At 42.2% G+C, this 13,722-nt stretch overlaps 1 protein-coding gene across 1 annotated transcript in view; it reads left to right on the forward strand.

Moving 5' to 3' along the window:
* The window catches only part of SEC23A (SEC23 homolog A, COPII coat complex component), a 1,668,754-nt gene extending 1,655,381 nt beyond the window's left edge, over nt 1–13,373 (forward strand). The window contains exons 19-20 of the mRNA XM_069637506.1: nt 5,587–5,652; nt 12,979–13,373. Of these exons, the coding sequence (XP_069493607.1) occupies nt 5,587–5,652; nt 12,979–13,068 (156 nt within the window). The 3' untranslated portion in view covers nt 13,069–13,373. The remainder of the gene's footprint in view (nt 1–5,586; nt 5,653–12,978) is intronic.
* The last annotated feature ends 349 nt before the right edge of the window (nt 13,374–13,722 follow it).

Below are 13,722 nucleotides of genomic sequence, written 5' to 3' on the forward strand. Positions count from 1 at the left end.
TGCATGGCAGGAGGTGGCGACACAAGACTTTCAGAGATTAATGGAGGACACTGGGGTGCATAAAGGCCAACACATTACTTATACCAGAATTATTAAATGGGTGCGAGAAAGGTGGACTGAGGCAGTGCTCACGGAACAACCTGATGCAACCATCGAGACAATGTATGATATTTCAGAGGGTGGGCATGAAATATCTCGTCTTTTGAGCTATTGGGGACTAGGGTGGGAAAAGAACTGCTCCAACTGAGACGAGACTGGGAGGAGGAGGTGGGAGAACCCATGTCGGATGGGCAATTGGACAGAGCCCAAAGGTATCATAAGAAGGTGTCCCGAAACGCGAGGCTTCAGCAGATTCATTTGTATGTTACTCATGGGGCATACATGGCCCCCAGTAAAATCGCCAGGTTTGGAGGCCCGGTGGCACAGAAATGCCCACGGTGCGGGGAGGAGGAAGCTGGGACGCTACATATGTTTTGGGCTTGCCCGGAGGTGGGGAGGTTTTGGACAGAGCTGAAGATACGCCTTGCGGAAAAAGGGATTGCTCTGGAGGTGGAGTCAGCCTGAGCATGCATGCTGGGGGGGTTTCACCAGACCACGCAACCTGAAGCACATCAGTAAGATGAAAGACCTGGCCTACATCCTGGCCAAATGGAGAATTGCAGTGTGCTGGAAGGCAGCCCAATGGCCTAGAATTGAGATGTGGTGGGTGGACCTCATGAAGTGGGCAGAGGCAGAACGGCTGCTTGGTACGAAGCAGTCAGCAGGGGGGCGGGGGAGGAAGTGGGACCCCTGATAGCATGGAGACAACTGGTGGCCTCGACAATAGGACCCTCCCAGGCAGACCATAGTGAAGATGATACAGAAGAGATAATTGAAGTAGACACGCCTGGAGATAATTAGGACAGTGACATGGAAGCAGGGGCTCGAGTTAAAGGAGCGGGGGGGGACTGAAACGTTTAATTTGTAATATAATGATGTGAAGCATAAATGTGGATGTCCTCAACGTTTGTAATGTTTGGAGTGTTGTTAATAAAATAATGTAAACAAATTTAAAAAAAAAAAAAACTTTGGCAGAGTGGATTGACCCATGGTTCCTGGGTCAATCAGAAGAATGCTCACACTTCAAGCCCACCAACTTTAAAAGGTATGCGGGGCAACTGAATCGCTTTGTGATTTAAAGGACTTTTACACAACTTCGTTCTCCATGCAGTATATCAGTATATCAGTGTTTTTTGTAAATAAAGCTTTGACTCCTTTTGAATGACAAGGAGACAGAACGAGGCAAACTCACCGCAGCCATTCCCTGGATTTCTTTAACTGGAATTTCAACACTTTTGCTGTGGCATGTTTACCGTGGGTGCAGCGTTACGGATTTTTATATTTAAGTGTAGAGGAATAGTTGGGGGCATACAAGGGTGGGGTTGGGGGCTTGACCCCATATAAATGCTGCACGAAATGCAGATAAATGGTCGCAGTGAGTTGGCCCACTACGAGCTGTACCAGTGGCAAAATGATAAAGCATCTTGGAAAAAGGGATTTATCAGAAAGGTAAGTACATTTGGTCCATAATAGTGGATTTGTTGGTAGGATAGTCGCTTTAAATAAAACAAAAATATCTAGAAATGTCTATCCCAAGTACATGATTAACAAAGGAAACGGAAAGAGCTGGTATGAAGCAGAAATGATCAGGTAACTATTCAGTTGTTGGACATCCCAGATTAAGGCAAGCTAGCAAGCGGTGTTGGGCGGCAACCAGACATCTGTTGAGCTTCGTCAGGTCCTGCAGTGGGCTGCATCTTGGGCCAGGAGTCAACATCTCTGTATTGCTCATAATGACAAATCTGTATGTCTTTAGAGGGTATAATCTGGATTATGGTAAACCTAGGGACCCTGCGAAGTAATTCTTCAACTCCTTGGAGAGCTCTGGCGCTACCATTTTGCTATCAGAACTTGAAATCAGATGGGCACTGATGGCTAGATTCTGAGGTTGCTGACATTGTATCCGTTGCCCTTCAAGGTTACAGCCTTTTGGTCTTTGAAGGCATTGGAATGTATTTCAGTGATGTACATTTCTGTAATGTGAAGTACAACTGTTAGGCCATCCTTGGGTATCATTGGAAGAAGCCAAATCTGGAGACCCACCCCCTAAAACTCAAGATCTGATGCCTTACTCAGGAAATACATACGTTAATTTCTGTGACTTACAATTTTATGAACTTTTTGTCCCTTTATCTTTTAAATAAATCCACCTAGTAATCAAGGTTGGAAAGACTCTCTGACTTGAGATCTCCGCCTACCAAAATATCAGCATTGGGTCATTTTTTTTCTCCCTAAAGTTGTAACATCTACCTCACGTACTTAGTTAGCTTATTTTTATTTTCAGACATTTGCACAAAATGCAATTTGCTACCACCTGGCATTATCTCAAGCATGTGTCCTGCATAGATTAGCTGAGCTAGCAAAACTGGATGCCTTGACAACTTCTGTCTCAAATTGATGAGCTTTGTGCTTAATGGTCTTTTTTTGTGACTGCTTGCATCTGCCTTTGGTAATTGGCACGTTGATGTCTATTTTCCTGGGATAGAAAGGAGCATGCTTGGTTATCCGGGACAAAGCATGTTTTCCTGTGCTAGGCAGAATCATGTGCAGTTCCCTTAGGGAGCACTACAGAAGATTAGGACTACAGGTGAGAGCAATAAATCCCCTTTGGTATCAGTCCGTACCACAAAGATTTAGTTGGTAGCAGTGGCTGAGCAGTCAGACTTATCTCAAGAGGGAGATGAGCAGTATTCAGGGTTTACACAATAGGCCTACAGTACTATGGCACAAGGAAACACTGACCCAAGCTTTGTATGAAAAAGTAGATATATATTTATTTTATACACTTCTAGTAAAACACATTTATCACAGTCATCAAGCAAGTTAAAATAAGTCAAAGAATAATATACACACTTCCTAGTTAAAATTGTAGACCAAGTCAACCAGAGTGAAAACTGAGCAAAATGGCACAGTGAAAACCACACACAAAGGATACTCTAGTAATTTTTCACAAGGGAGGAAAAGCACAAGTTATATAGAAATAGCTTCGTACACACCCTAGCAACACTTCCCATAAGTTTGTGAACCAGATTAAGCAAGACAGTGCATCAGTATAGAAAATACTTAAATGAAAACTGAGCAAAATGGCATTGCACAAGATTTAGAAAGGGGAGGAAAAGGGTAGTTATAAGAAGTAAGTGCACCAACACAGTTCTAGTTGAGAATCAATCTAAAGAAGGCAGTTCTAACAAATGTAACCAGAGTCAGTAGGCCTGTGCCAGAGTCAGTGATACAGGGCAAGGGCCCAGGAGCAAAATGTTCTTGTAGCTGCAGTCAAGTCTTTGGTTAACGATTTTGAAAAGGTTGATGCAGAAGGTGAAAGGTGAAAGACAATGTTAAGAGAGAGGGGCGGCCAACCCAACAGGTAGGTTAAGGATTTAAAACACCTTTAGTGCTACCGCAAAGAAAGGGCGGCCTGGCGGAACAATATACCTTTAAAGTGAAGAAGTGGCTCCTGCGGTGGTGGTTGTTCCTGGTAGTTCCTGTAGTTCAGGGGATCCAGCAGAGGAAGAGAGGCTCTCATCGTGGAGGAAGGTTCAAGTTACTGCACTACCCAGGGATGAAACCAGCCGCTGTGCTGCCCGACGAATGAAAGGTACGCTCCTTTAAATCGCGGCCCGGGTGGACTGGTGCCTGGCTATCCGGCCTCCGAGTACAGGGTACTGGCGATTCAACCAAGGCAGGTCCAGGAAGGCGATTGGCAAACTGGTTGGCCCCACCAGCTCAAGGGAAGAAGGCTCTTGCAGATGAAGATCTTCTCTCGTAGTATGGAGAAAAGTGGTGAGACGGTGCAGCAAGGCTTCACTGGTGGTTCAGTCGTTGCAGGGGTCTTTGGCTTCTCTCTTTGGCTTCTTAGTTCTAGTGGCAACGTCTTGCTCTTCCAGTCCTCAGGACCCTGCTTTTATGCAAAAAGAGCCCCATTCATACAGCCTAGCTGTCACTCACAGAGTGGAGTAGTGATCCTTGGCGGGAGACCCTCCAGCCTATCAGGATAGAGTGCAACATGGGTTGCTGAGGCAACCCTGTCCAGGGGTCCTACTCCCCCTCCCACACAATGGACCCACCCCAGACTCAGTGGTGCCGAAAGGAGGGCTTCTTGGCAGAGGCCCGCCAAAAGGACGAACAAAGGATCCCCAACCTGGTTTAGGGGTTTAGAGAAAGACACAAGAAAGAATTGATATTAAATTTCTAGCAAATAAAACCAACCGGAGTAAAGTTAATATAAAAATAAACCGGCGGTATGTTAGAGGCTTTCAGAAAATGTGGTAGCCTCGAACAATGGGAAAATTGCATAGGGAAATATTTGCGGTCGAATATTTACGGTAGTAACCACTGCCACCAGCCAGAAACTTTTGAGAGAGGAACTGTACGGTACCCTCTCGAAAATGAACATAAGGGAAAAACTATTAACCCTTTCCAGTACCTCCATAGTAAGATGGGTTGCACTGGTTTAGTTCATAAAAATTTAAGACTAGTAAAGCCAATGGTGACTTTACATGCCCTGGGAGACAGTAGTGAGTCCCAGGGTATGGAGTCTATATTTGGGGGTCGCTACGACACCCCTGTGTCACTGCACAGAGGGTGCTGTGTAACACATGTGAATAAAGATGGTTCCTATGGAGGTGAGAAAAACCCCATAGACATTAAACACAAAAATAGCCTAGAACACATATAACAAAAATGCCTAAGAGTGGCAAAAAGAGTCTCACTCTTAGCAGGAGAAAAGAAACAAACCCTTCAAATCCAGCAAAGCTGCTGGGGGACTCTATAGGTAAGGGAAATTAGCCATAGAATGAGAATTCTCCCTAACATCCTGTTATTTAGTTGTGCATTTCTCAGCTGCCATCACTCTGCAGGTTGCTATCCACCATTGGATTGACTTTGAACTTGGCCGTTCCATTAAGACTTTGACAAGAAGGTTGCAATTAGACCTATTGTCCCCAAGCCTTAGCAAGGTTTTCTTCCAGAGGATTGTGAGGGATTGCAGACAGTTTGTGCCAACGATTGAAAGGGACCAAAAAGGTGCAAGTTAATGCTGCCCATAGACCTCCTCCAGAAATTGAAGTCTGTTGCAATACACACGAGGGTCTTGGGTCTTTGCGGCGGCTGTTCATTCTACAGCACTATGTAGTCTGTGGGTTTTAAAATTGTGATTATCTGCACATTTCTCTGGACTAGAGCTATCTATGCCTGTGTTTATACGCAGTCCTACCAGTATCACTGTGTAAAAATGGTGTGCCAAGTTTTTTTTTTTAAAGTGCATTGACTTAAAGAAAAGGAAACTGGTTGTGTTGAGCATTGTGATACCACATGCTGCTACTCTGAGCTCTGCAGTCTTCCAGGGGCTGTTTGCAGAGTTCCTTGTGAACACCTTGGCAAAGAGCTGTATTAATAAGCCACAACATTATTTTAGAGTTTGGTTAAAGTTTGTCAGAATGCATCCCGATTAACCCTTAATACATGTGTTTGTTATTTTTGTCTTTTAAGGCCCGTTTTTTGCTTTCTAAAGTGAATCCATCACAGACCCATAACAACATGTATGCCTGGGGACAGGTAAGTGTCTACAACCTCTATTTAATATCTGCTTTAATTGTAAGGTAAACATTGTATGCATTTCAGTTGAATATAAAAAACCTGGTATTAAATATTGAGTGGAGCCTACCTTGAAATAGATTATCAAATGCCTTTTTCTTTGGGAACTGTGGAAGCAAGTTAAGACTGTATTACTGTTTATCAAGTCCCGTTTATCTTGAATAATCTTATTACACACCCCTCTGGTGCCCTCCTGTTCCCAAGGATTCTAGACCTTTATCTAACACATGAGGTCTGAGTGGCTTTGTTGAAACCTCAGTACTTTCTGTGGTAATACATTAAAATTTGGGTCTTACGATAGACAGAGCCAGGGAACCACCATAGCGGATGTTCCCTGCTAAATTTCTATGGCTGATCCCACTCTCAGGGACTTGTTGGGGGAGGGCGAAGGAGAAATGGCTGTGTGGTGACTAGTGTGTGCAAGTAATGGAGTGGAGCATCGTTGTCCAGTAGACTGGCCTTTGATTCATCATGCTGGCAGCACAAGATCGACCCTCCCGAACCATTTTGAAATTACACAATTGTAACCCAAATAGCTATCACATCCTAACTATGGTGCTTCTGGATGAACTGACCCCGTGGTTTGAATCAAAGCAAGCCCTCCCTTTCAACCAGCTGGGTTTTCGTAACTCGTGCTCCACCATAGATAACCTTGTGCTATTAATAACTCTCATTGAGAGTGTGTGGTGTTTTCTTTAACAACCATTATTTGTGGCGTTTGTCGACTTTAGTGCCGCCTTCGACACGGTCAATCACACCACTTTATGGAAGAACTCGATGAATGGGTTATCCCTAGTGGGCTTCTAGACATGTTGTGCAAGTTGCATCAAGATACATCTGTGCATGTTAGACTGAATATGAAGGGCGACTTAACAGGTCATATTGTAACAACTACAGGGCTGAAACAAGGGTGCATTTTGCCCCACACCCCTTCTATTCAACCTATACTTGGCTGATCTATCTAACTATTTAAATGCAGTGCAATCCTGCCTGCCAAAAATAAGAGCCACTAAATTTACTTATCTTGGTTATGCTGATGGCACGATTCTGATGAACTATACCCCTAAGGGATTACAGGTTCTAATAACACAGCTGTCGATCTTTGCAAAAATGCATGATTTAAAAATCAATATTGCTTAAGCTAACATTATGGTGTTCAATTGTAGTAAGAATAAACACATGGATATGTACAGATGGTCGCTACAGGAAGCACTGTTGAACAGGCCCTATGTTATAATTACTTGGAGGTAATGATTGATTCCCAGCTTAATTTGGGAATACACATGGAAAAATACAAATTTGAGATAACCCAATAACTAGGCGCAATCAGACGATTTGCAAAAGGGCACGCAGGTTTTTCTCCGTACTTTATTGTAAAACAGGGTGAGGGATGTTGTTAATTCCCCCGTCGAGCTGAAATGGAGAAAGGGCATTTAGATTTTAGATCTTTCTTAAAAAAATGTGTTGTGGTAATGGTAGTATTTATTGCATTATATACAGCATTTTATTATGGGACTGTTTTTGAAGATGTGCAATGTGGTTTCTGTGTATGTTCTTAAGGGAATGGTTTTATTATTCGTATGCATTGTTTGGTTTTATGTGTTTTATAGATTTTGAATCCGGAATAAACTTTTTGACTGACTGACTATTGTAAAGGTATATGAAAAGAAGATCATAACAAAGCTTGCATATTGGGGACTGGCTTGGGGGAAGAAGTGAGAAAAAGAACTTAAATGCCATGAGAGTCGATGTATTAAATTCCAGCTGAGCTTCCCCCTTTATCTCCGAGTGGAATACTTTTTATGTAAGTTAGATATAAACACTACCAAGTTGGCAGTAGGGGTGCAGACAGCCATGTATTATTAGAGACTGTTCAATCTGCATGATAAGTTACGGCAGATTGCTCCCCAAGTTGAATTAGAAAAAAATCTAGTATATAGAAAACAGGGGAATTGTACAGAGATCTCGGAACAAGGCAAAGCTTGGCAACAAAACATTAGATCTAATATTCTTTTCCTTCCCATTAGGAAATACAAAAGATTAATAAAGGGGCACTTAGAAGAACTTGGAAAAGCCCAACTCTGGGTTGATCTCTCCACCAAGACCAACAGCACAGATTAAATAAATGGATGACTTATTCCTCCCCTGGCTGGCAAATACATATAATCCTTCCCTAACTTGTATCTTAGAAACCGAAACCATGGAACTAAAATTCTACTTGGTGGCTACTTTGGAGATTCTGGAACCTAGATTGAAATTAGATCGATTTGCATGTGCATGCTGTGTGGTTCCGACAACATTTAATCTGTTAAACACCTGTTACATAAGCTTTACAGCTTTACATAATGATCGATTGAGAATTCTATGTGCTGCGGGAAGGGTCCAAGATATTGGTTGAGATCCATCTAAATTTTGGAGCCTGCTGTTAGATGGGAATGATATACCCCTTATCTAGCGTTTGACCAAATTCTGGGTGGAAATCAAAGGCTGGCTTGGGGATACCAACAAAGCTATGGGGAGGTAGGGGAGGGGTGATAGAAGGTTACATAACAGATGTTCTGGGATTGTCTTCTGGAAGGTTTATTTTATTTGATTGAATGATGGTTTATTTGATGTACTTAATTTAATAGTTATATGGAATTATTTGTATAGTTATAAAAAGCCCTTTGGCTGTAGTATAATAAAATAAAAAAGCAGCTCACTCTAGATCTCAGATGGGACAATGTTGTGAGAGTGCATCACGTGTTGGTATTCAGATAGGCTCACAGAGAAGTTGGTGAAAAGATTTTGGGAAAGGTGTGTAACCAAGAAAGAATACATATTTGCTCTTTGGAAAAGGGCACCTAAGAAAGATTTGCTTCCTTATCTTAAAGGTCTTCATGTATTAGATAATTGGAATGTTGGTATACTTGTATAGACTGCATGATGAAAACCTGATTTCAGCTCAATTTTCTACATTATCTACGGAAGTATACAAGTACCAGAATACTAATCAATGTTACCCTAACAAATTGCATCTGGATGTTTCCATTGATTTCATTTTAAAGCTTGAAATACATCAGGTACACATACTTGTGGATTATTATTTGTGATGTGTAGAAGAACTTTTAAAATTGTAAAAAAAAGCAAAAAATATTTGTCCCAAATAAGCAGACCTGCAAATAAGCTTGACATAAGCCGGTTATATTTGGTTTTCTGTTTTCTGTATAGGACCCCTTCCGATCAAATGACCTACATAAAAGGGTCGAGCAGGTAATGGCCTAAACAATTTACCCAGAATGTGAGAGGGTAGACATTTTAACAGAAGAGAGGATAGTACTATATAGTGTGATGTGATGTTTTGTCCAGCATCACTGTATCATCTGGTTGTAAAGCCGGAATATGAGCCTAAATACTTTGGTTCCACAGTTTTGAATGTATCTACCTAATCACCTCTCCTGACTAACTCTTTACGCTTTTCATTGGGGGTAGCAAAGTCATGTGTTTCTTTGCCCAATTTTGGTAACCCTCTTTAGATGGAACAGAGCTCTAGAAGTGCACCATACTGATACCTATTAAACTTGTATAGCTAGTGCAATCTAGTTCAAATACATTGTTTTGTAACACAGTAGGTGATGGTATTCCCAAAGTAAATATACATGAAAGCTTGACAGTTTATCAACCTCAATCATAGGAACGTCAAAGTCAGCCTTGCCAGGATTTAGTACTGTGATCATGCATATTAAGAAAGATCCTTGCAACAAGTCTTAACACACGGAGCTATCTTCAGAACCATAGTGGCATTCAAATTTACAAATCTACATTTCAACTTTGCTATTGCAAGTAATCAATATCTCATCCACAAAAATGTTAATCCTCTACAAGAGTTGTACTATAGCGAGCGCAACTGTATACACCACAGTGAACACAGGAAGCATTTCATTATTAAGTCATCTGAATGGAGTGTACTTGTCAACAACCAATAGGCAGCAGGTTTGCCTCTTCTCGCTCTCCCACAGCCCTCTCCCTTCTCAATCATGGCTCTCTGAAGCATCTTGTATACACGCAGCACGATACAACACATTAAAATTAATAAATACAAAATAAGAGACCAAGGGCCTCATTACTTTCACGCTGAAGACTTTCGAAACTGCATAGGTTTACTCAGGCCTATGCATGACCATTTCGACACAATGCATCTTGGTTATGGTAGTTGTTTATATTCACATTTGCTCTTCTTAGCACCTTGGTTTCATATCCGCCCTCTTGGTACTTTATGAAAGTCTCACTTCCTTCATACTTTAACCATTCACTTTATTCATCAACAAGCCCTTTTGGGATCACAGCTTATTTTCTTGTCAGCCTCCCTGTTCGACTTGCTTCAAACATCCATTTTTAACACAGTTAGTTTTCCGCTCCCTTTTCTTAGGGAGATTACAGTTTACAGAGACTTTCGATAATGCGTTTTTCTTTCTCCGCAGGACCACTCTGCTACTTTGTATTTCCAAAAACAATTGTATCTTTCTCTTCTCACGTCTGCCGTCAGACGAGTTGACTTGCTCGCAACATTGTTAATATTTGCGTCTTCACAAACCGGGCTCTCCTTTCATTGAAGAACTCACAGGCTAAGATAGATTGTAACTGGCTCTTCTCTGCTATCGTGTCCGAGTTCAGGGTCTCGCCCCTTTCCTTCTCAAACCTTCCAGGGCATGCATTCTGCATTCATGCAGAGCTGCATTCTGGCCATTCAGAGCCCTGGTAAAATCATGGCTACTAGCCTAAACACCCAGATTCTCACCGTCATGACCTGCTAGCCGCCACTCTCCACCTGTAGTAATGTTTATTCTACCTACAGCATAGTCAGGACCAACCTGTAACCCGGTCCGCATTAGCCACTGTAACTTTTATTCCTCATCCCATATTCTCTGTACATACTTTTCTTTTCTTGGTATATTCTACTCTTGTATGTAAGCACTCAGAGCCTGGACTAATGTACGCTCTGTCCGTTGTTATATGATGTTCGTGCAACGATATGTAACCCTGCTGTACACACGATTATGCGCCCAGTTACCTGAGGGTTCGGATGCGCTATACAAACAAACTAAACTAAACTCCTGTTGCTTCAGGGAAACAAGTAACTTTCAGGCACATTGAAGAAAGAATTCCTCCAGCTGCTCAGCTTTCCTCTCGACACCTATTTTGCTTCTTGGAGATACGACTCTGTTGCCTTGCTTTCTCTCGCTCTCACTCGCAATATGTCAGTGTCTCGCCCTTCCGTTCTCCGCAGCCTGGTGTTCAACAGCCCTTACTCAGCTGCTACTTCTCGACCCGGTCTCGCTCCCTCAGTCTTTCTGTGCTCCACCTCTTATATTCCGGGTAGCCGTCCATGAGTTTCAGGTGTGTGTAATTGTGACTGAGTGCCTAACCCTGCCGGCCTCATTAGTGGGACAGGGCCATTGCATATCGCATATGGACAGACAGGTCAATGCCATCGCCGCCTCCTCGGCTTACTACACCAAAGTCCTCAACGCATCCAGGCCCTTCTTGGCCCGTCAAAGCTGCCTCACGATTGCCAGGGCAATCATTGGGTCAAGACTTGACTACTGTAATGCCCTTCTCGTCAGGACTTCCAACAAAAACCTCGCCAAACTTCACCTAGTCCAGAACAATGCACTAAGGGCAGCCACCGGCACTGCAAGGAGAAACCACATCTCCGAAATCAGAAGGCAAGTACACTGGCTCCCGGTTAAAGAAAGAATTGTCTTTAAAACTCTTACCCACACCCACAAATGCCTTCACAAACTTGCCCCCCTTACCTGACTAACAGAATTACCAGGCACTCCGCCACAAGACCGCTCAGATCCATCTATGCCAACACCATTGTGAGGCCTACCTCTCGGAAAGTGCGCGCTGGTGGCTCCAGCTTCCCTACCCTAGCAGCCACGCATTGGAACGCCCTGCCTCCTCACCTAAGACTCATTGAGTCCCACCTAGCCTTTCGTAAGGCTATCAAAACCAGACTCTTTGTATGATTTAAATCTGTATCCTCCACTGCCTATTTGCCTGCCAAATTGTAACTAAGAGCCTCTGGCACCAGCATGTAATCTTAAATATGTGTATCCTCTGTAACTAAGAGCCTCTGGCACCCGTACGTATTCTTAAATCTGTGTATCCTCTGTAACAGCGCCTTGATGCCTTTTGGGCTGCAAGTGCGCTTAACAAATGCAAATAAAAAAATAAAAAAAATATATCACTAGTGGTAATCTTCCTAGTCACAGTCTTCCGCTTGCTTGTCTCAGTAGTTGGGCTGATAAAGAAAGGAGCGAATTTATGGGAGTTGTAGTAACCCATAAAGGTAGAGGGAATGTGGGGTAAACAATTGTCAGGAAATAGTGGATACTATGTCTCACCTTTCAGTGTTTCTTCCTCACTCCCTAACGACCCCCTACCCAGGTGAACCTCCCTAGCTTGTCCACCCCCAGGGATGGATCCAATAGCGATGACCCTTCCCTGGCCACCTGAATAAGGCATCCCCGGGGATTGAGTAGAGAAACACCCTCAGGTTTTTGACAAAGTCCATACCCAATCCAGGAGAAGGGAGTCATTCTTTTGTGTTATTAGATATCCTTAGTTGTAGAGTGTAAGGGCTAGAGATAGATTTGGACACATGACAGTGACTATTTGTTTGACGTACATTCTGACAGTTTTTAGTTTTGGTTGAGGCAGGAGGAACCCCTCATAGTGATAGGGCCAGATAGGTTTTTCTTTAACATCTCAATAAATATTTGTGAAAAATGTCACCCTTGTGTCAGCCTCTCACTCCTGCACCCTTAGAAGAGCCTTTCTTTAAATATAAATTGTTAGGATTTAAATACGTGTTGAGCAGTTTCCAATTATTTATGGCAGAGAAGCAAGAAATACAAGTATCTGAATCCCCATAGAGGATGTTTTCCATTATTTGATCAGTTTTAAAGTATATGAAGCTGTGTTGGATATATACAATATATTGTGATGTGAATTAAAAAACAGACATGAAAGATAAAATCAGGACACTTGAGTGGAAAAGTAATCTGATGAATTCTATGTTAGAGCTATAACTTTGCTGCAATTGTTGGTCTGGAATATCCTGCCCAACAAGATTATTGTAGCTTTCATTCCTAAACAGCAAGGCCCCAGAAATCATTCAACAGCAATATCGTACAACTACGCTATGACCATATTTGTATTTCTAAGAATATGAAAATGTATGTGTTGTACAAGAACTCTGATTAAATTATAGTCCTTCCTCTTTCTTTTTTTCTGCACTAGGAATCTGGCGCGCCAATTCTTACTGATGATGTCAGTCTACAAGTATTTATGGATCATCTGAAGAAGCTTGCTGTATCAAGTGCTGCTTGAAATCGTCGGACCAGTGACCACCGTGGAAAAAAGCGAATGCAATATTTGTAGCTTTATCTACCTTTGACTGAACAAAAAGAAAGTATATAATACTCTGAAATGCACATGCTGCCTAACTACTATTATGCACTACGCAATTGGTTAAAATGGCCTTCCATGCTGCCTATTTTTATGCACTACACTATTCGTAAGAAATGGCCTTCAGCACATTTCAAAATCCAAATAATTGTTGAAATACAGTAAAGTGAGGGTATTTTGAATGAATGCTTAACGCAACAGAAGTAAATAAACATTTTTGAATACCATTGTGTACATTTTGATTTAACTACATTTGCCAGTATAAAGTGCATTCTTGTACTCCAGAATAATACACAGAGGTTGTGAAACATTACATTTTATTGACCTTTTATACGAAATATGTATGCTTACAAGGTGGCTCAACGAAGGTTCAGATACTAGTCCACACTGAATTAACATAAAATGGACTCACAAATACTAAGACCTGACATGCCTACGGTCATAGGGCCTTAATGCCTTTATTTCTGCACTCTAACACCAAGAACAGCCCTTCGGCCCCCTTCAACAGTCTGCTGCCTATTTACAGAGCACAGGGGGAGTCTCTGAAAACAGATGGTAGATATTGCCTGAATCTAC

Source organism: Ambystoma mexicanum, chromosome 14 (genome assembly GCF_040938575.1).
Source record: "Ambystoma mexicanum isolate Mex_15411 chromosome 14, UKY_AmexF1_1, whole genome shotgun sequence".
NCBI lineage: Eukaryota > Metazoa > Chordata > Amphibia > Caudata > Ambystomatidae > Ambystoma > Ambystoma mexicanum.